Source organism: Nyctibius grandis, chromosome 1, assembly GCF_013368605.1.
Source record: "Nyctibius grandis isolate bNycGra1 chromosome 1, bNycGra1.pri, whole genome shotgun sequence".
Lineage (NCBI taxonomy): Eukaryota > Metazoa > Chordata > Aves > Nyctibiiformes > Nyctibiidae > Nyctibius > Nyctibius grandis.
The window spans coordinates 105562439-105584623 of record NC_090658.1 but is presented as its reverse complement, the minus strand read 5'-3'; the positions used below and the strand labels follow the sequence as shown (position 1 = coordinate 105584623).

Below are 22185 nucleotides of genomic sequence, written 5' to 3'. Positions count from 1 at the left end.
TTAAATCACTAGCATTCTTTGCACTGGTGGGTGGTGGAAATAGCTTATAACTCTTGTTTTGCTGCTATTTTGTCTTGCTGCTGCTCAGTTGTTCTACTCAAAGGATAAAGACCACTTTTCTGTGAGGCTTTGCAACTGTTGTTTATGTGAAAACTCCAATGGCAAAAAAATTAATTCAAAATTTTAGGTATGCATTTAGTTTAGCTTAAGAGTCTGCTGAACTCTTTCTTCTTTTGGGGATGATTTTTACGTAGTGTTTGTAAACCTAATCTGATGCAACTCTGAATCATTTCACTTCTCTGTTTGAGCTCACAGATTGTCTCTGTCATCTGTATTTTTTCTTCTCGGTGTTGCATGCTAGAGCTTCTCTGTAGACTTATTTGATCGATGTGAGACCACTTCCCTGAGGAGACCTGGTTAAACCCTGGCCTCCTCCCGTGCCCCAGTTCCTGTGTTAGAGGAGCCGATGGTGTGCTGCTGCTTGGCATTCGGCTTAGGCAGTGCCTTTATTATGTGTGATGTTGAAATCCAGGGTGCTGTTATCATACCAAAATCTTGTGAAAGCTCCTCAAGAAAATGCCCCTCTGTTCTTCCCATACCACACCTCTTTCACAGGAAAAGAAACCTTTTAGACTAAATTTCACCATTCTACCATTATGCAACCATAAGCCTGAAAGACACACTTGCTTGGTCAATGGTGAGTAATCTGCTGTGGAAAGAGATGATATCATACTATACCTGGCTTTATATTTGTGCTTATGGGTTGTAACCATTCCTTCTTAAGATATAAATATCTAGAAGTTTTATTTCCTTTTTTCAAATGTATATATCTCATTGGGATCACAGAAATGTGGTGGGATACCTCATATGGCTGGAGTGCTGCAATGGATGAATATGGGCCCTTTAAGAACGACAGGCCAGGAAGGCAAGGACAGGGAGTTGCCCTTCATGTGAGAGAGCAGCAGGAGTATGTGAAGCTTTTTCTTGGGATGGGTGATGGGCCAGCTGAGAGCAGGTTGGGATTAGTGGGTGACATTGTTTTGGGTGTCTGCTGTAGACTGCCTGATCAGGAAGAAATAGTAGATGATGTCTTCTTCAGATAAGTGGAAGAAGCCTCACGTTCGAAGGCCCAGGTCCTCCTGTGGGTCTTGAACCACCCTGACTTCTGCTGGAAGGACAACATAACAAGGCATAGGCAATCATGGAGTTTTCTGGAGAGCATTGATGACTTCCTAACACAGGTGATCAAGGAGTCAATGGACAGAGGTGCTCTGTTGGATCTCAGAAACAGGAAAGGACAGGTTAAGATGTGAAGGTCAGGGTTGCAGTGCCTGTAATGACCATGAGATGATGGAGTTTAGGAGGGCAACAGGACAAAAAGCAGCATCACAACCTTGGATTTCAGGAAACGGACTTTGGCACGTTCAGGCATCTGCTTGGAGGTGGTTGATGAGAAAGATGTTTATGTTACCATTCAGAGGGACATTGACAGGCTGAAGAAATGGGCAGAGACGAATCTCATGAAGCTCAGGAAAGAGAAATACAAAGCCCTGCATACACCTGGGGAGGAATAACCTCATTCTCCAGTACAGGCTGGGGACCAACCATCTGGGAAGCAGCTTTGCAAAAAAGGGCCCTGGGTGACCTGGTGGACAAGTTGACCATGAGCCAGCAATGCTCCCTCATGGCAAAGAAGGCTAATGATATCCTGGGCTGCATTAGGAAAAGCATTGCCAGCAGGTGATCCTTCTCCGCTGGCCAGCACGGGCGGAAACACAGATGAAATGTTGTGTCCAGTGCTGAGCTTCCCAGAAGGAGAAAGTAATGGACGTACTGCAAAAGGGCCCTGCAAAGGGCCACAAAGACGATTAAGTGCTTGGAGCATCTGTCATATGAGAAGAGGCTGAAAGAGCTGGGATAGTTTAGCCTTGAGAAGGAAAAGGTGCGGGAGATCTTATTGGTGTGTATAAATACCTGATGAGAGGCTGTAAAGAAGACAGAGCAGAACTTTTAGTGGTGCCCCATGACATTGTAAAAGGCAATGGGCACAGATGGAAACAGAAAATTTTGTCTAAAATAAGAAAACACTTTTTTTTTTTATTGTGAGGGTGGTCAAACACTGGCACAGGTTTCCCAGAGAGGTTGTGGAGTCTCCATCTTTGGAGATGCTAGAAACCTGACTAGACATGGTCCCAGGTGACCTGCTCTAGGTGTCATCATAGAATCATAGAATGAATCATAGAATGGTTTGGGTTGGAAGGGACCTTAAAGATCATCTAGTTCCAATGCCCTGCCATGGGTAGGGACACCTTCCACTAGACCAGGTTTCTGAAAACCCCATCCAGCCTGGCCTGGAACACCTCCAGGGAGGGGGCATCCACAACTTCTCTGGGCAAGCTGTTCCAGCGTCTCACCAGCCTCACAGTAAAGAATTGCTTCCTAATATCTAATCTAAATCTACCCTCTTTCAGTTTTCAGTGTCCTGTGCTTTGAGCAGGGGGTTTGGACTAGGTCATCTCCAGAGGTCCCTTCCAACCTCCACTGTTTTATGATTCTGTAGAGGGCATATCAAGGGTTTTACCTGTCTTTAAGCTTTGATGTTTTCAATGATGCAAATAGAATTGTCATTTTTTTCACTATTCATTCACCCTCCAAGATTTAATTGCATTTTACTTTTAACATTGATAACGTCATGGTGTTTTTGCACATCTTGCTGTAAATCCTTGAAGAAAAACCTCTATACGATTTGAACAAGCATGTGCTTCCAGTTAATATCAGAGAGAGAACTATGCTACTCTTAAGAAACTGAAGTAGACTGTATGCACACACTAAAGGTAGTTTTACTGAAAGTTTAAGAGTTTTTTTCAGTATGACAAATGCTATGTAAGATACTTTCTAAGAACACCAGCAACTTTACAACTTCAGTGTCTTGAGAATACTTAGCTTTTGTAAAAACCTTTTGTGAGCATAGTCAATTACTACTGGTGTGCAACACGTGCTTGAATTGTCAAAATAAGTAATGGTTTGTAGAGAAGCAACATTGGATTCTTATATTAACATCCCTCTAAATATAAAACACTGTGTTGAAGGCTCCAAATAAGTTTACTACCAGATAAATATCTCTAGTTTTTCTGCTAGCTTCCAGATTCTTCTGTTGTATTGCTTAAGACTTGAAGAAAATACTATGCCTTTTGACATCAAATTTGAAAGACCACAGTCTGATGGGAGCAGAGGGAGAACTTAGTCTTGTGTCCCCTTTGAAGTCTGACTTCCCTGTTAATGTCCGTAAGATTGTTCAGGAGATTTTGAAGTCTGCTTCATTTGAAGTATTTTCTAACAGCAGGTTTTTTTTTGTAGTCTCAACATCCCACCTAGTAACAGCTGAGTTCTACTGATTTTTATCTCAGTTGGAAGAAAGTAATTAGGTGGTTATGTTTCAATACTTCTAACTTTTTTTTTCTGTAAGGGGTGTATTGTTGTAGTAAATTGGTATCATCCCCTTCTCCTTGTGATGTACACAGATAAGACAAAGCTAGTGGGCAGAGATTATACAGCTGTAGCTCTAAAATTTTATGATTATACATAGAATTATTTTTCTAATTATATCAGTTGGTCTAAAAAAAGATGTTACCTCCTGCCAACAGTCTTGTATACTGGAAAAATGCATGCTTCAAATTCATTAGTGAGATTAAATGTGGGGTTTTTTTTGTTTCTCCAAATGGCAAATGCATTTAACTGCAATGAATCCATATTTTGTTGTAGCAGATGTTTTCTGGACTCTCTTAAAGGCAGAGATATTCCCTCCCACTACTGTACTCTAATGGCTATGGCGTCAAGTGCTCTTTAACCTTTGTTGCCGCTGCTTAATTGACATAAAAAAGAAAGTAAATCCTTGCCTGCCCAGAAGCAGTATGAGGCCACCTGTTCAATGCATCGCTCAGTAGAGCAGCATTTTGACTCAGTGCTGCAGTGTATTGGTTTTTGAGAGTGGATAGTCCCTTGTTCATTTTTAAAAATGGATGGTAACAGCTGAGACTAGGACCTGCAACTGGCCCGTTGTTGACTGTAGTTCCGAAAATGGTGGTGCTTTGAAAACAGGGGCCAGAAATGGAGTGGGTGAACACCAACTTCACTGAGGCATCTGTTATCGTTTTTGATCTGTCTCCTGCAGACTCTTCCCCCACAACCCTTCTACCTGTCTGATCCTTCCTATCAGGCTTTAAAGCATCCAATGGAGGGGGAGATAGCAGTTGCAACATCTGGTTCTGTTTAGGGTACGTGCCCATGAACTGTGATCTTTCATTAGTACTTTCTCTTGCCGTGCAATCTAGTCATTTTATTAATGTTTTGTATGGATTCCTGCTTGAACATCTACTCTTATGCCATCTTCTATTATTATTCATGATGACAAACTTGCTGCTAGGATGCTGCAAGACCGAAGTACAGCTTCAGCATGTTCTACAAACATGGTTTGGGCACGTGAAACAGTCTTTCACCATGCCAAAAAACTGTAGCGGTTCTCGTTTTGCCATGAAACATGTGAAGACAGAATTAGAGACCTCATGCGTGGAGCAGTTGTCCAGTTGCCAGCTTGCCCACCTAGCAAGCGGGCAGAGGTCTGCATACCGCGGTCCATCACCAGCTACTGCTGCATCTCCTCATGGCTTGAGAGGAAATCCAGTAGCTGCTTCCAGTAACACTTTGATACAGTCATCAACTGCATGATGACTCTGCTGTGCAGCACTGTGAATTAGTCCCTGCCCTCAGAAATTGTTTCAGTATCTCATTTAGTATTTTATTTGAAAATTAAAGTGTGTTTGGCTGTAAGGAACCCGAGGGATCCACATTTGTGAAACCCTGTTGCCCTCACCAGCTGTCCCTGTTTGCACATAAAAGCAAGTGGAGTGACTTGAGGGATCTTGGTGTTGATAGCAGGCTTTGTGGGAGATGCCAAGCTGACAGCTTCCATACTAGACTTCACTGGAGTCTGCCGGGAGCTCATGACACACTTCATGAATCCAGAGTGGGATCCAGCTTCCTCAGTGTTTCATTGTGCAGCTGGTTAGGATGTGTGTCTAGAGGAAGGTGGCCACTTTCAGTGCTCTTGCTGGTTGTCCTCAGTGCTCCTGCTCGTGCTACTGGTGGGTTTCTCTGGGATGGATTTTAAGATGGTGAGGTACAGGATTGCATCCTAGAAAGAGTTTTTTGCTTACAAGTTAGTTGTGGCTTTCGAGTGGGGGTGCCTTGTGGCTTGAGTGGAGGGCAGGGTGTGTTACAGCTCGCTGTGAGTGTAAGCATGGCTGTGGTTCTCGTTGACTCCAGGCTGGTATGTCCAGTGGCTGACTTTGGAGCAGAAGCAATGGCTGAAATCCCACCAGTTGGTTAGTGTAGGGCATGGAAGTGTCCTGTTGTCTTGGAATCCTTAGCATTGAGTGTCCCCTATGGCTGGTCTTTCAAAGAGTTGGCTATTGATGACTTCTACAAAAGGAGGTGGGGAAGTAATGAGGAAAAGCTTGCCCTTCCCTCTCCCTCTTTGCCCTTCTGGCAGACAGGGAGAATGTGTTTGTAGGAGACCCTCGTTATTAAACACATCCCCAGGAAGCAGAACACTTGAATTCAGTGCTGCTTCTGCCTTACATGACATAATCCTTGTTCTCCTCATAGCATCCTGACCACCAAGCAGCGAGTTCACCTAAAAAAAGGTTGGGCTTCCCCTGGTCTCTTGCTGAAGCCATGCAACGGTGCAGACAAAAACCCCACAACTTCTAGGGGCAAAAAGCAAGTGATTCTGTAGTGTAGTGATTGGGGACCTCGTTGGGGAGCTGGAGGGTGTTGTGTCAGCCATGCTGCGAGGTTATTTCATGGGTTTGATGCCTTATCTTATTCACTGCTTTGCTTACCAGAAATGAATTGCAGCTTCTGCTTGTGTTTGCCTGAAGAAAGACCTTTTTCCAAGGTCTTGGTGAGGCAGTATAAAAAGGGTGGGGGAAGGACTGATTGCAATTTCCCTTATCTGGCAACTGAGGGAGGACACGTAGCTGGTGAATGGAAGTGAACAAATAAAGTGAAGGCTTCCCCCATTGATTTTTTTTTTTTTTTTTTTTTTTTTAAAACACAGGAGAAGAAAATGGAGCCTGAAGTAAGGTTTGCAGCGGGAATGCAATTAGGAGTTAAACTATGCTAAAATTACTGTGTCGCTTTTTCATTCTTAAGCGCAGATACCCTTTAGCTGGTCAGTTATAGGTTTGGAAAATGGGTGAAGTAAATATAGATGGTGTTTAAGAAACAGGACCTAGTAATGCACTGTGTCTTTGTAATTTACTTAATTCCTGTTTGAATATAATACCATAATTTCCTGAAGAAGCCTTAAAAGCTGAGGCAGCATGTGTCAGTTGAAAAACTGCATTGGTGTCTAAGGGAAACTTGACATAAAAGCAAATACTCACAAATTTTTAAGCTTGTCAGCCAACAGCTCAAGTGCCTGCACAAAAAAAAAACCACCACCAAAAAAACAACCCTCTTTCTGTCCCGTGTGAATATAACCCTGAAACTGGAGTTAATTTGCAGTTTTCATCCTCCTCTCCCTCTCGTTCTAATTTCTGCTGCTCATGCTGGCCTGTCTCAAAAATTAGGCAGTGGATTTCATAAAGGTTCTAATTTTAATTCTCTTTGCTGCTAGTAGTAGCCTTTTTATGGAAACATTTTGCTTAACACAGTAAGCATTTAGTTATGCTACCTATGCCAGATGGATTTGGAGTGTGATGTGTCTGTAGCCCTGGAAAGGCTCTAGCAGTGAGATGTTGCTCCTATCCTTAAACAGCATTAGCTGCAAGTAGGTCTTCGTGCCCTCCTGTGTTTCTTATTTCAACTGCCTATTGTTTTCATCTATTTCCATTTTTTTTTTCCTATCAGGAAAGGTGCTGAAGCATTCAGGCAAGATTCTCGGTCACGAATATGTTTTATCGCAGGAGTGAATCGTTGAAAGAAAACCAGACACGTGTTGTTTTGGCCACTTTTGCAGGAGAAAATGTGGAGTTTTATCAATCCTACTAGTTTGGCTTAATTCTGTTAACTTTTATTTCTAGAATTGAGTGCCAGTTTTAGTGGTATTCTTTAAAAAAAGTATAAAAAATGAGGACTGTGGGATCACACTGTTTATACTTTTCAGTGAGTCACACACTTTTCTCTTATTTTTTTTCTTCCGTTGGCTGACATCGACCCAATTTTGTCAGAATGAAGTTTTTTTAAAAAATATGTGGCTGGGTGGAAGAGAGAGACTTGGTTACTTTTCCGGTGTGAGAAGGGCTCTATTTAAGATAAGGTGTTCTTAGAAAATCCATATAAGAGAAACCTCTATAAATTCTTTGATAGCAGGAAAAGCTTCAATTGAAGGTTGGGAATTGCCGCTAAATAGAAAGTTGTAGGCTTCTATAGTGCTGATGCTCATGGAATTATTTGTCTCATGGAAGCACTATTAATTAGGCTGGCTAAACTAAGCATCATTAAAAGCGTTGCCAAGGTACTCGTAGAGATGTCGGGTCTGCAATCAAAACCTGCTATTACTGCGTGCTGAGTGGATGTGCTGCTCTGGCCAACAACCCCATGGCACTTTGGTTCGTGTTAGAGCTGTTCGAGTAGAGGCTGAACTGTGTCTGATATATCGAATTAGGAACATGTTTCTGGTTGGCATATATTTAACAAATTACAGATAGTTATATATGTACATATATATGTTTACATTTGTTGAACTCTATTCAGTAAGCTCTTAATTCTCTTTCTTCCCTGTGGTCTTTTTGACAGGTAAAACAAATATGGCAAAAAGGAGGTGCTTGCCTCTCCAGTAGTGCTTTAGAGCACTAATGATGTGCCTTGGATAAAGGAAGAATAGTTACTGAAATGGGAGTTGGATGTACTAAACATACAGGAGTGATTGAGTTCTGTAGTTTAAAGGAAAAAAACAAACAAGAAGTTCAAAGAAATGCCATTCATATAATTGCAGTTTTTGATTTTATCTAGGAAGTGGTGCCATTCATTAAAAATAGTTATGCAAACTAGAAATAAAGCTCTCAGTTCATTTTTCATTTAAGTAGTCAGTTAAAGAAACAGGAATGCCTTTAAATATTTTGTAGTTTTGTTTGTTGCACACATGTACTCTGCACATTTAATAAATATACACTACACTGACACATGGTGCGGTGAGGGCCTTCAAACCTTCCTAGGGATGCCCAGCTCTTAAGAGCTTTTTCATGACCATTCTGTCTTGTAACCATGTTCCTTCTGTCTTGTAACCATGTTCCTTCTGTCTTTCCTCACTTGCCATTGTGGAGCATCTCTGGCAAGGACAACTGTTGCTTATGACAAGATTTGTAGTAGAACGTCAATATTTATAACTGTCAGGTAGTTTAGCAGCTACACACTGGCTGAGGAACACTTTTTGGCAAGTATTTATTTTGGACAGTGTTAGGACAGATTGGGATCTCTTCTGCAGAGTGTACTCCTGCTGTGTTTTCACAAAAGTATCTTTAAGTGCTTTTCTAAGCTTCTGATGGATTCTTGGTTTAGTCATATTAATAAATATTTAGCAAAAGGGATGCATTTGTTTTAGAAGATAAAAAAACGTCAATGATATGAGAATGCAGTTATGGATTTTGTGAGGACAAAGGAGGTTGAAAAAAACATTTGTGGCTATTTTGATTGTATATATGTTTTGAGGGAGCTAGAAATGTGGAGTTTATCTTAGGTTTTTTATCTTCCACTTAGAATTTCAACTCTGTTATCAAAGGCCTTTAATACCTGGAGGAGAAGGAGTGCCATTCTGACTTAAAAAATGCCTTTAATTTTCGCATTCAGATCTGGTGCATCTTTTGACTGCTGAGCGTTTATAAACTTTTTAAAGCTCTATCCTTTTTATTCCGTGAAAGGAACTCATGTTTTTGAGGCAAAACACATTAATTTCAGTTGAGTTTTATTTGTCAGTGTCAAGGAACAACAATGTATCTTGAAAGATTGGTGCTGAGGTTGCAAAACCTTGCGCTTAAAACCTGATTTATGGTCTTGGGTATAAGACGTTCAAACTAAGATTGAAAACCTATGTCATAATACAGATTCATAACGCTGTGCTTTTTACCCTGTGTCCTAGTAAGATGCCTATCTATCTTACTGCCCCTTTTCATGCTAATCTAAGATAGAACTGAGTGACATTTAGAGAACACTCTCCAGCACCTAAATAAAATAAAATAATAAAAACAACAGTTGCTAATTTCCAAGAAGGGATTGCAGGTGGTTAAATATAAGCAGATATCCCAAACTTAGCATCTTCCAGTGACCCTGAGGGGCAAAACCCACGAGGGTACAGGCACGCACACATGCCACGAGGGGGTGAGACGCACAGCTTCTGACTGCTGAGCAAAAGTGCCTGTGCACTCCGGGGGCACAAAACTCTCTCAAAATTTGAGAAGTCAGGTCAGTTATGGCCAAAATGACTTGTATATAAAGTCATTTAATTCTGCACAAATCCTCACCACTTACAGTCACTCTCATTCAAAGGCCTGCCTGAAAGAGAGGAAAGCTGTGATGAGGTAAGGGCTCTCCCAACTTTTATATGGACACCTACATCTTAACAGGTTTTTAATGACCATTTTGTCTTTCGATCATCAGCTGTTCCCAACACCTGGGGTCGGCCTGACCTCTGCAGCTTGGCTTGTCTCCTTTGATGGCTGTTTTGTCTTGGGGGCTGCAAGACCCTCTGAGCCCGTAGCTGGGGGTCAGGGAAAGTTAGCAATCATCCTGTCTGCATTGCGTGCCCATGTCCTCACTGGAGAGACAGGGCTGGGTTGGGTTCCTTTCCAAGCTGGGAAGACCTGGAATCGTGCGTATCCTGCCCAACTTTCATTAGTCCTTCTGAAACTGGGCCGTGGAGCGGAGGATGTATGAGGCTAGAAAGAAGGTCTTCCCGAGGGAGGCTGGCTCTGTAACCTAGTTGGTTATGGCACTCGTCGGTGAAGAAGACCTTGTCAGCCCCTCTCTGTGGGTTTTCTGGATCGTCCTTTAGAAGTGTCTCTCTGCATTAACTTCCTAATGAGCCCCGGTGTGTAATTAGGATGCTTTTAATTACCCTGCTGTGTAACCTCACTCCATTAATGATTCTGAAGCAAGCACTCTGGGTTTCACTCCGCTGTGTTCTTTGATAGCGAGCTTTACAGATTTTTTTTTTTTTTTAAAATAAATTTTCATTTTAGGTAAAACACAGATTATAGTCTGTTTGCATGTAAAAATTAAAACAAAATGTTCATTCTGATGGAGGTCTGAAAGAGGTCTGCATAATTGGTTTTAAGCAATAACTTTAATTAGCTCAGATTTTGAAAGCGTCTGCCAGTTATTTCTTATAATTTATCATGCTTATATGTGAGTTATGTGCGTATTTTCTGACATGGAATTTTTGCTTTCTTTCAGCCTTTCTTCCAACTTGTGAAGTTGCGGAAACTTGGACTTAGTGATAATGAAATCCAGCGGCTCCCTCCAGAAATAGCGAATTTCATGCAGCTGGTGGAACTTGATTTGTCTCGAAATGGTAAGCTCCAATGTTGATTTGTTTGATTCTATACTGTCCTATGACATGGTCTATAAAACTGGGTTAGTAGGGTTTTTCTGTCTCTGAAGTTGCTATCTATGTCCTGCAGAACGCTTTTCTGTGTAATTAATGGATTTGCCTGTAGTTCTAGATGGGGGGGAGGGAAAGAGCAGAGGAAAGCCAGTGGTAGAAATACAGTAATAAAATAACGCTTGACTGTAGTTCTGCCTTTCGGAGAGCCTGCTTTATTTTCCAATTTAAAGAATGTTTTACATCCTATTTTTATATGTGTGTCTGTCACAATGTTGATTTCTTTCCCCAAGCTCTCTGAAATGCCTAGAATTTAAGAAGAAGAAAAAAAAAAAAGAGGTTGAAAGAAAAAAGCTCCTTTCTGTCCAAAAAAAAGGCTGCCTGTGGGTTATAAGTCTAATTCTTTATCTCTGCTCTCCTCTTTACCTGTGATTAGCAAGAGGCAGAGTGCTGGTATTTCTAGTTGTACTTCTGGAAAAAGAATCAGTCTGTCTGTCACCTGCAGAGATAAATTCAGAAAAGGATGCTGGGAGAAACTGTCTTTTAAAATGTGTTGTTGGAAACCACATGGGCTTATCGTTCAGTTGTAATGTTTGCTGCTTATGTTGTCCTGAGCTATGATGGAGTGAAAACATTTATTTTTTTGGTGGCCTGGTGAACTTATCAGTTCTGCAAGGAGTTCAGGGGCTGGTGGGTCACCTTTAAGCAGCCTTATGACCCAGTGATCTAGAAAGAGCAAATCCACGTTACCAAATTAGAGCAACTGTCAGCTATTTTTGCCTCCTTACGTGCAGTGGATATGCACAAAATGCTCTCTGAAGTGTGATGGATGGGGTGGGAGAGAGCAAGGTTGTGTAACCTTGTAAATAAGTGAGCGATGTAACTGAATATTCAGGAGAAGAAATAGTGCAATGGGGAGCCTTTTTTCTTTACAGTTGAACTTCATGTTGACCCTTTGCTGCTGAAGAATATTCAGTGGCCACTTCACCTTCCTGTAACTATCTGAAATTTGCATCTTTCCTTTATTTGTTTGATGCTTTTAACGTCATCTTTATCTGATAATGTAATTGATGAAGCATAATGAGTCTCCAGGCAGTTGCTGAAAAATTTCTGTGAACCATATAATTTTATGCGCATTTGCAAAACCTTGTAAGAGAAGAAAACTGGAAAAAAGTCATCTGAGAGACAGAAGAAACACGTTAGTTAAAACACTTTAGAAATACACAAACATTAATTGACACGGTATTTTGGCTACTGAGTTTGGCTGAGTTGGGCGCTGTCTGTGACAGACCTTATACGAAAGGAAACACTCTGTTGGCTTGGTAATTCTCTTTGCAAATGAACAACTAGCTGCAAAAAAGAGCTGGTGGATCAGAGCCATGTGAACTCTTCTCAGCCTGACTTGGAAGTTGGCTTGAGAGCTCAACTGTAACGAGAACAGATGGTGTGAACATTTATGGTTGGGTAGATGCGTGTGTGTCATTAGAAGTTACTGCACAGGGAAGTGTTTTCTCAAGTGATGGGTTGGACTAATGCAGGTGGCAGGGAGCAGTTGCTTTCCTATATCCAAGGTTCAGTGTTAATAGCCCATTTTATTGCATTGCTTTCTCTTCTCTGTGGTTCATTGCAGAAGGTGACTGATACTGCTTCCCTCTGCTTAATCATGTCATAGTTATTGCACGACTCGACTCTTCAAATGAAAAACGCACCGTGCGAGGTGATGCAGGGGGGCCACGGCAGAAGATGACTGATGTTACTTTCAGCTGTTTGATCACATTATGGTTGTCTTGCAGCTCTTCAAATTAAAAGGCAAAACACACACCATCTGAGGTGCTGCAAAGGGAATTCTCACATAAGATTTTGCTGATTTACAGTATTTTCATTTCTTAGCTTTGTATTTTGAACCCATCTTCCAATATGTCAGATTCTCAACCTGCCAGAGGTTTCTCCTGTTCAGTGGTTTGCACTCCATCAGTTTTGTTTTTCTAACTACCAAAGTACTTAGAAAAAAAAAAAATAGGAACTCTTTGTATTCCTTTCAGGCAGAGAAAAACAGCCCAGCTTTTCAAAATGCAGTATGCTGCGTGAATAGGAAAGTGTGATGGTGACATCTGAACTTGGGAAATAAGAGATCATTGTTCTGTGTTTTTTGTTGTTTTAGCTGTCTGGTTCAGTGCACTAATTGCTTTCAGTTCTGGCCATTCTGTTTCCTTAAGAACTTAAAAACGCAAATATAAATTCATTTAATGTTCTGTGTACAGGAGTAGCCTTTTATATTTTAACCTCTCATCGCAGGAGGAGGAGGAAAGGGTTTTGAATAAACAAAGTACTTCCCTTTCCCTTCCGATAAAACGGTAACGTGTCTTCCTTTCTCACACTTTCTAATCCTTTGGTCAGCATATGATCTTTGAAGGTCCATGAGATGGTGGGTATATTGTATGGCTGGACTTGGGTGCGCTTCCAGGCTGCAGTGGCCAGCTGCACTTTGTGCAGCGATGAGGTGATGCATCTGGAGGTGGGATTGATCCCCCCAGGCAGGATCCCTCCTGACGCTTCAGAGGTTGTTCTGGATGCCCGTGCAGTGCGGTGTTATGTGCTGCCTAAGTAGCCCTAGTTCATAGGCACTGGGGAAAGGTGAACAGGGAAACTCTTTAAGTGTGGCTTTCTTAAATTCCCAAGTGTTTTAAAATGCCTGAGACATGCTAGTGTATGTTAAAAATGTGCTACATAATTAATCCTTTAAGCAGTTTTTGATTAATAGTAAATCTAGAACTACAAAAATCCTTCTAAGTGAAACGCAAAAATCTTCAGCAGATGTAAACTTGATGCTCCTGTGATCTTGGGTGTACGTGAGAGAAGTCTGGGGAGGGTAAGGTGAGAGCCTTAGTGGTGCAGAAGGAGAAGGATTTGGGGAAGGCTAGGAGCCATATAATCTTGAGCTTTTCCTGGATTATTTGCATGTTGATGCTATTTGTTATTCCTCTGCAAGGCCATGTGTTCATGCAGATTTCCTAGGAAGCATCCCCACCATGCTTTTCTAGTCTGGCTGAGGCTGTTATTTGAGCGAAGGTTGAATGGATGAATCAAGGATGGGAATATCAGAGGGCAGGGAAGCTGTGCTAAGAAAACAGCATAGTGATGGTGAACACTTTGAAGGTTATTTGGCAATGCAGTTTATCTCTGACCCTTGGTCTTAGGTTGTTCAAAAAGCTGATGTACTAGTTCTGAGGCTAAAGAAAACAGGCTTGTAGGATTTCAACAGTGGATGCCTGGGCTTTTGAACTGCTGGCAAAGCGTGTCTGAGACTCAGTGTATTCCCTATAGCATCTTCTGAGATAGACGTTCAACTGCTGTGTGTCTGAAACTACCACTGATTCTCTCAGACTCCCCAAACTTGGGTAAATCTTTCCTTGGATTCTCACATCACTGGTGGATTCTTCAAGGACACTGGGTTGCTGAAGCATCCTTGCCTGACATCCTTGAAGTTTGGGTAGGGCTCCTGTGCTTTGCATTGAACTTCAGCACAAGTCTTTGCTCTACATGGTAGAGGAGAGATTCTGCGCTAGGTGCAATCAGAAGCCCCTGTGTGCTGTTTGTTTTCCTACAGCACTTGGGCACTCTCCGGGACAAGTCTTGAAAGACCCTGTGGTTCAGTGAAGAAGTGCAGTCTCCAGAGGAAGAAAGACGTGCTCAAATTTCTGCAGTTTTTTCCTTGCGCCTTGGCTGGCACTTCATTAAGCTTCCCTCTCTCGCAAAGTGCATGCGCCTTGTCTGAGATCCCTGGGAACTGTAGCAGGCTGCTGCCCAAGCTGCTCATCCCGCAGAGGTTTCCTCCAGTGACTTCCTCCCCGCTTTTCTTCTGCGCAACCCCTGGAGGCTGAATTTCTTAGAGTTTAGGGCCGTGCCATCCTAGATTCATTAAAATGTTAATGGCTTTTCTTGCTCTGTAGCTTCTTCCAGACAGGAGGGGTAATGCATAAAGGTTCTGTAGTTAATTTAATGCATGATGATGTCTGGGATTATGTATGCTATGTATGTATGCTGTGTTCTTGCAGACGTGGTGCGTTCCTTTTTAGTATCCCTCTTCTTCAAGAACAGGTTTTTTTGTTTGCCTTTGACAAGTATTAAATGCTTCAGATTCCTCTGATATGTTTTTGTCACGATATTACATGCTTCTTAAAGTGTCCTGAAGGTGTTCATTTAATTGCAGTATTTTTATTTGAAAGTAATTGCTACCCTACACACACTTTCTCTTAACAAGTGTGGTGTGGAAGTCTGGATTTTTTTTTTAATGCCCTATACCTTTTCCAGCCTTCAACAGATCATCAGGAGCTTGTTTCATTCAGCTTTTAGGATAAGAAGAAAATCACTGTGAGCTTTCACACTGGACAGTGGCTGCTGGGTATTAGGTGCTGGGGTGCCTTTCCTACCCTTCCCAGCTGCGGGAGTGCCATTTGAACCGTCCCGGTGTCCACCACCTTCTCAGATGAAGACTAACACCCTTGCTTATGTGGGAGATGAGTCTCTTGTGCTTCTGTATTTGCCTGCGCGTTGCTGTCTCTCTGTGATAAAAGTGTGGCAGGCTTCTCTGCTGCTACGCTTCTTGCTTCCATTGCACATGCCTACCAAGAACTTGGCCACACAAGCCCGTAGCATCAATGTGGTTGCTGTGTACGGGCAGATTTGCACTGTCTGTAGAGGCTCTCTAGCTGGCAGCAGGTAAGGGGATCCAAGTTAGCTGTTCCTTCATGGAAGTGCTCTGTAACCTTGCGGTTTGGTCTTGCATCCAAGCCCTGAGTCTCAAAACAGTGGAAAAAATGCAAGTGTGTGTGCAGTGGGAGAATTAAATGGATTTTGATAATCTTTGTAGCTGGATTATGCAGCTTCTGTTGCTGACTCAGCTCTCAGTAGAGCTGAGATCCGTTACTTTGTGAACTGAGGAGTGGTGGGTTTGCTGTGACATCTACTGAGGAAATCTGTGTGGGGGCAGATCTTGTTAAGCCGTATTTGACTCGGCATGATGCTTGATACCAAAATCTCAATGTAGTTCTTTACTTTGATATCCAAGAAGAATAATACTGTTTGTTTGATGTGTACGGTTTCATACCTACCTTAGAGATGAATTCTAGCTACATGATATATTAGTGGCTATCCATTTCTGTAGTTTCTGGTTAAACTGAGCTTATGACTGTATTGATAGTGCGGTTGTTCTGGACACGAGTCTCGTAACATTAGGACATTCTCATTCCAAAATCCTCTCTCAACACAGTTGCCATGTTATGGCAAATATGCTATCATTTATGTGAAAATAATTACAGATTTCACAAAAGATAAATAGGCTGCTTCAGGATTACCCTAACAGTAGAGATGGTTCCTCAGAAGCACCTCAATAGTCACAACACTGTAGCGTGAGGAGAGAGCTGCTTCTATGCAAGGCTGATGGTCTGAATTTTGGGGGTCAGTCTTTGGCAGCTGTAGGGCAGTGTCCCAAATGCTCCATAAGCCGTATTTTTACCTTTTCATTGCTTCCAAAATGGATTAGAGTTGCAGATTTAGAAACTTTTATTTTGTTTTGTCTTCAGTTATCAGGGTACTTTTCAGAAATCAACAGCAATGGTATTTAACTGTTCTACTTTCAGTTGCAGGCAGTTTGATATTACTGCTTTTTATTTGAAGTGTTTATTCTTTTGAGCTGCTTTACAACCTAATTAAAAGTCTCTGTAGGGATCTTAGTCGTCCTCAGGACACCACATTTATTGTGTATTGCGTGATAGGTACATTTTATTCAACAAGTAGTTTAAAGCTTCCTTAGAAGGCCGGGTGAGCACGGGGCAGCTGACGTGCAGACCATCAGTCCATGCCACTGAGGAGCAGTGTGTAATCTCTGCTTCGCTCTCTGGGGCTTCAGCTCACTTGTTTGTATCAGTGCATACACCAGTCAGTGCATGCTCACCATTTTTAATTCAGCTATCTTCTCTCAAAGACATACCTGTATCCGTACTGGAGGTTTAACTCCCTTCTGCCCACAAAGTGGGTGTGTGTCCCCCTTTTCCTCTCCCCCACTGAAAGCCAGATAACCAGTGGTTTCAAACTAGAAATACTGACTGAGGAAAGGCTTGAACACTTGTTTCAGTTCAGCCTGGGCTGGTGACCCAGCTATTTTACAGTGAGGCTGTAAGCTAATTAGGCAGAAGCTCTCTTAAGTCTTCTGATCCTGTCCTGCAGCTCCACACGGGCGCTGCTCTCTCATCTAACAGCTGCTGCCTTTTGCCCTGCGCTCTCACATTGGATCTGGCTGTCCAGCTCTGCTGCAATTCCACAGCGTCTGAGCAGAGACCTCCTCTGTGAAATCCCGTTCTTCTCTGCCTCCCACCAGCTGCCCTGACACAAATGTGCTGGTACAAGTCTGGTGGTAGATAGCAAAACCCAGAATGCTGAGAAATAAATGCCAATTGATGCTTTCTTGCTTGGTGGACAAGAAAAAAGAAAAAGAAGCCAGCAAGCTGTGCTGTGAGGCAGTATGGTTGACAAATGCATCTTTTTTTGTTAACATATGCAACTGCTGGATGTTGCTTGTTTGCCTTCTGAACTGATTTGTGTCCAGGTGAGCACTTATGGACAAACAAGAATTGCTCTCCTACTCCTTGATGGACATGTCTTACCTGGTACAAGAAAGCATCCTGTGAATGCACTCACTGCAACTCTGGTTGTGAACACCTGAAAGCCATGGGACGTCCCATGAGTCTATTGTGGTTTGTATGATGGTAGAGCACTACTGCAGATGATCTTAAGCTTTAGCCTGTGGTGTTTGTTTTTTTTTTTTGTGCTAATGAAAGCAAAGCTCCCTTGTTGCAGACTTGGAGATAACAGATTTTTTCACTCTTTTACATAGTTGCTTGCTAGCAGTTGTGTTGGGTCATTGTTTTTTTTTGTTTGTTTTTTGACACATCTAATTTCTAGAGACATAATTTCTTTGTATTATCTTCCATTCCTCCCTTGAGGTTAGTTTAAAACTTGTGCTTAAAAAACATTATCATCTTCATGTCTTACACGTGAAGTTTAGGGATCGATGTACAAAGCAGAGTACTGGGGAAGAAAGAAACATGTTCTGCAAATTGCTTTTAGATTCTGGAGTGCTGCAGAGTCCCACAGACGTGTAGAAATTCTTGCTCGCTTTGAAGAAGTGATGTAAAAGTTGGAATTTGTGGATCTGTGTCACTAAAATGAATTTGATGTTGGTAAGCTGGAGGAGGAGGTGAGCTTTATATGCAGCAGAAGTAAGGTGAGAGAGAAAAGACTGGATCTTGTCACTGAGCAAGGCTCAGCAGGGGGGAGAAGGAAGAAGCAGCAAGTGCCGACTGTGACTGGGAAAAAGAAGATAAGTGAAATCTCGTGATGGAATAATCTAATTATAGAAGTTTAGAAGGTGTTATTTTTAAATGGATTACAGGAAAGTGGATTTTTCCATCATGATATATTCTGCCAGATTTAAATGTTTTTTCTAAGGAAACTTTGCTAATGTTCTTGTGTGTGCATCTAGCGACAGTGTCTGGATTCATCCACATTCAAGAGAAGGCTATAGATTTTGAAGGGGTTTTTTTTGTTTGGGTTTTTGGGGGGGTTGTTTTGTTTGTTTTTTGGGTGTTTTAGTGAGGTTTTTTTTTTCTGAAAGCATCAGGACAAGCTGGAGACAGAAACCTTTGGCCTGCTGAAGTATCAGCTAAAGCGTTAAACATCAGACAATCTGTATGGGAGTGACATAAAATAAATACTTCATTTTCTGGATAATCTAGATTAGAGGTCATAAAATGGCAATCTGCAAACAGGCATTGTTAGTTCTTGTATCCACAGAGTTGCTTGGGGTTTGGTTTCTTTTTTGTTGCGAAGGTTAGATGCCATGACTATGAAGTTACTGAAGAATAAATCCAATAAATCTGTAACTTTGCTGTTAAAACACTTAATATACTTTCTGTCATCCATGAAATGCAGTTTTGTGAGGATTTTTTTTCCCTGCTCCTTTCCTCCCTTGGAAAAGGAACATATCCAGAAGCAAGGAGGAGGAGGAGGAGGAGGAATGAGATATGTACCTTGCTTCAGTTTCTTGTTAATATACAGTAAGGGATTTATTTGAGAAAACCCAACCTGAACCTGTTTGTGAATTTTCCTTTCAGTTGTAAAGACAGGTCTTAAAAGAGCTGTATCTCTTGTATTTTCATAGAATCATAAAATGGTTTGGGTTGGAAGGGACCTTAAAGATCATCTAGTTCCAAACCCCCTGCCACGGGCAGGGACACCTTTCCACTAGACCAGGTTGCTCAAAGCCTCATCCAGTCTGGCCCTGAACACTTCCAGGGAGGGGCATCCACAACTTTTCTGGGCAACCTGTTCCAGTGTCTCATTTCTTCCTAATCTAAATCTACCCTCTTTCAGTTTAAAACCATTCCCCCTCGTCCTGTCACTACATGCCCTTGTAAAAAGTCCCTCTCCCGCTTTCCTGTAGGCCCCCTTCAGGTACTGGAAGGCTGCTATGAGGTCTCCCCAGAGCCTTCTCTTGTCCAGGCTGAACAGCCCCCACTCTCTCAGCCTGAAGAGGAAAATGTTACAGCCTGTACAAGAGCCACTTAACAGATTTTGCAAGAACTGCCTGACTCCTGTCACATTGTGCCCCAGAAATTGTAACATTTTACCTAAAGAGGTTGATTACTGCAGTGTTCAGGGCTAGTAGCAAAACCTTCCAGTTTCTAGAAAAAAAGCAGCCTGTCAGATCGTTGTGTATGTCATGATTTTAATGCCGAAATGGAGGGAGAGGATGAGTGACCTTCCTCCGTCCCATCCCGCTGTGGACACAGAACCTCTGGGAGCTGCACTTGGCAGCTTTGGGGAGGGTAGAAAGATGTGGAGGTGTCTGCGAGACAACAACCTCCTCAGCTGGACTCTGCAGCTGAAGAGCTCTTCGTAAAGACAAACAAATATTGGCACCACAAATTCCTTCTTGCAAGGTATTTGACTAAGTGGGCAGTTTCCTTCTCCCATGTCAGGACAGTGGAGGAGGTGGAGAGCAGGGTGGGAGAGCTTTCCCAAGGGCAGCTGTCTCAGGGACCCCTCTGCAATGGGTGGCACAGAGGAACCTCCGTGGAAGTGGGAAGAGAACCTCTAGGCTCCTAAATCACTCGAACACTGCAGTGCTTAATGCTTTATTGGACCTTTTGTGTGTGCGTGTATGTGTGATATGCTGTAGTAGATATCGTATATTATAGACGTGAGAACAGGCAGGGGGAAAATTCTTCTGTGTATTGAATTGGGTGGATGTGGTCTGGTTTGCCTCTGGTTGTCTTGCTCCTGAGGGATAATGCTGCGCGAATTCAGTCTTTGAGCCTGGAATGGGCTTCCTGGGTATACATTTGGTATAAACTAATCAACTGCTTAATACATGCATTGATTACTAATCGCTAAGTGGTTAAGGTGTCTTGCCTGTGTTATACATAGCTGGTAGTGGGCCTTCTGCTATGACTGTCTAGATCAGGACTATTCAGATGGCTTTTGCTGGGGTGTATGGGGTGTGCCAGCTCCAGCCCTTCTAAAGCACAGTGCTCTGTGTCATCTTCATAGCTGGAAAGTATAACGGCGTCCAGTAGTCGCTCCCTGAAAGACTCTTGAACATTGTAAACTCTCTCTCAGGAACATGGGACACTTGAGACTTCAGACAAGTTCTTATAAAAACACTTTTTACTTTGAGCTAGAGTCCACTGTTTGAGTAGCTCTGATCTGGTAGCCCTGTCACAGCTGAGGACCTTCCCAGCCATTGCTGTCTTGATATTGATTAGGTATTGGAAATTATGTGCACTGTTGCAGAATGTGTGAAGGATGCTGGCCGTGTAGCCTTTGGGTAGACAAAAAAAATATTGTCAGATCTTAAAATTCAATATACAGTGCTGTAAAAATGTGCCATACAAAAGGTTTTATCAGTTTAAAGTGAAGACTCTCTTCTCCCCCACCCTCACAGCCATCAGAGGAAGGAAAGTGGGGGAATAGGGATTGAGAGGTGTTGCTGTTGTAAAAATCTTCAAGAAAAAATAGATTGGCACCAAACAAAAGGATTTTTAGAAGTAATTTTCTCCTTCAGATAGAACAGAATTCCCTAGTGTCAAATTTACCTCTTAAGTCACTTGTACAGGACTTGCTAGATCGTTAGCAAATTGTTGTGCAAACTAGAACGATAAACATCTGAAGAGGTATTCTGAAGGGGGGGGTGAAATATGCACTCTTACATACATGACTGCCAAGCTTGATTTTCATCCACTTCTGCTGGCATGACTTGTTTTTGCTGCCAGTGTTGTCACACGTCACAGGGCTTATGCTTGGTTTATGGCTTTATTATTAGCACAATCTGTATGCCAGAACATCTGGGGCATGGTGTAAATGTAGAGCATTCGTCAGTGTGCAGCATTAGAAGAATCCTAGATATTTAAGTAGGATTTGAGCTGGTTATCCAGCAGTGGCAAGAAAAGCAGTCAACCTTACTGCTGCTGGTATTGGCAGAGATGTAAGTGTTAATGTCTGTAACGAATTCGAGTAGTCAGCAGTAATAGTGAAAACTGCTTAATCTATCAAGAGACAGAAGGACTTCTTTATGTATTTTAATGTCCTCTGTTGCATTTCAGTTGATTATGTCAATGCTTCTATCATGGACCATCATCTTCTCTGCTATAATAATCACTCCAGGTTTTTTTTGTCATATACTAAAATGCTCCTTGCCTATTCTCTTCCGAGTTCATTTATTCAAAAAAATCACAGTAGTCAAAAATCAAAAACATACTTCATATGTAGTGATAAAGTATCTGCTCATAACTTGGTTTTGTTTTGCCTGAGAAATCTTTTTAAAATGCCTTGCAATTAAAACGAGTCATATTTCAACCTTGTTGAACTTAATAAATGTACAATGATCCTCGGTTCAAAGAGTTGCACTGAATTTTTTTCTGTCCCTTGTCCAGTTAGGTGGAGGAGAAAAATGAATCAGATACGGAAAAAGTATCAATGCGGGGAGGAAAATGCACTTTACGTGCAAAAAAAAGCTTACTGTAGAAATGGAATTGCCCTTCTTTTCCCTGGGCCTGTTACTGCTTCTTATTGAAGATTTTTGCTCAGGTAGTGACTTCATAGTCTGGAATATCTAGGCTGGGAAAGTGCATTTCATTCACAGAACAGATTTTGTAATTTGCAAATGCATCCAAACTATAAGCAGTGCCTATACTGCCTTATTTCAAGTAATATCTTATATTGGAGTAATTTTTACTTAGCTCAGATACTTGTTGGATTTTACAGATAATACCCAAGACTTGTAACAGAAAAAGCTTATCAAAATAGTTTTGCTGAAGAGGCGTATTTTCTGATTTTCATAGTTCATCACACAGAAGTAGAAGAGAAATTGTTTGCAGTATGGCAATGAAACTACACATTGGTGGAGGAAATTAGTAGCATGATTAGTTTCAGAAAGTTTGTCACTGAGGATTTAAGTTTATCTTCTGGTTTACATGTTACATTTTTGTGTGTGTGTGTATAAGTTTTTTATTTTTTTTTCCAAACAA

At 41.8% G+C, this 22185-nt stretch overlaps 1 protein-coding gene across 1 annotated transcript in view; it reads left to right on the top strand.

Annotated features, from left to right (window-relative positions):
- The window catches only part of LRRC1 (leucine rich repeat containing 1), a 109909-nt gene that overhangs the window by 5486 nt on the left and 82238 nt on the right, over nt 1–22185 (top strand). The window contains exon 2 of the mRNA XM_068405357.1: nt 10453–10570. Within this exon, the coding sequence (XP_068261458.1) occupies nt 10453–10570 (118 nt within the window). The remainder of the gene's footprint in view (nt 1–10452; nt 10571–22185) is intronic.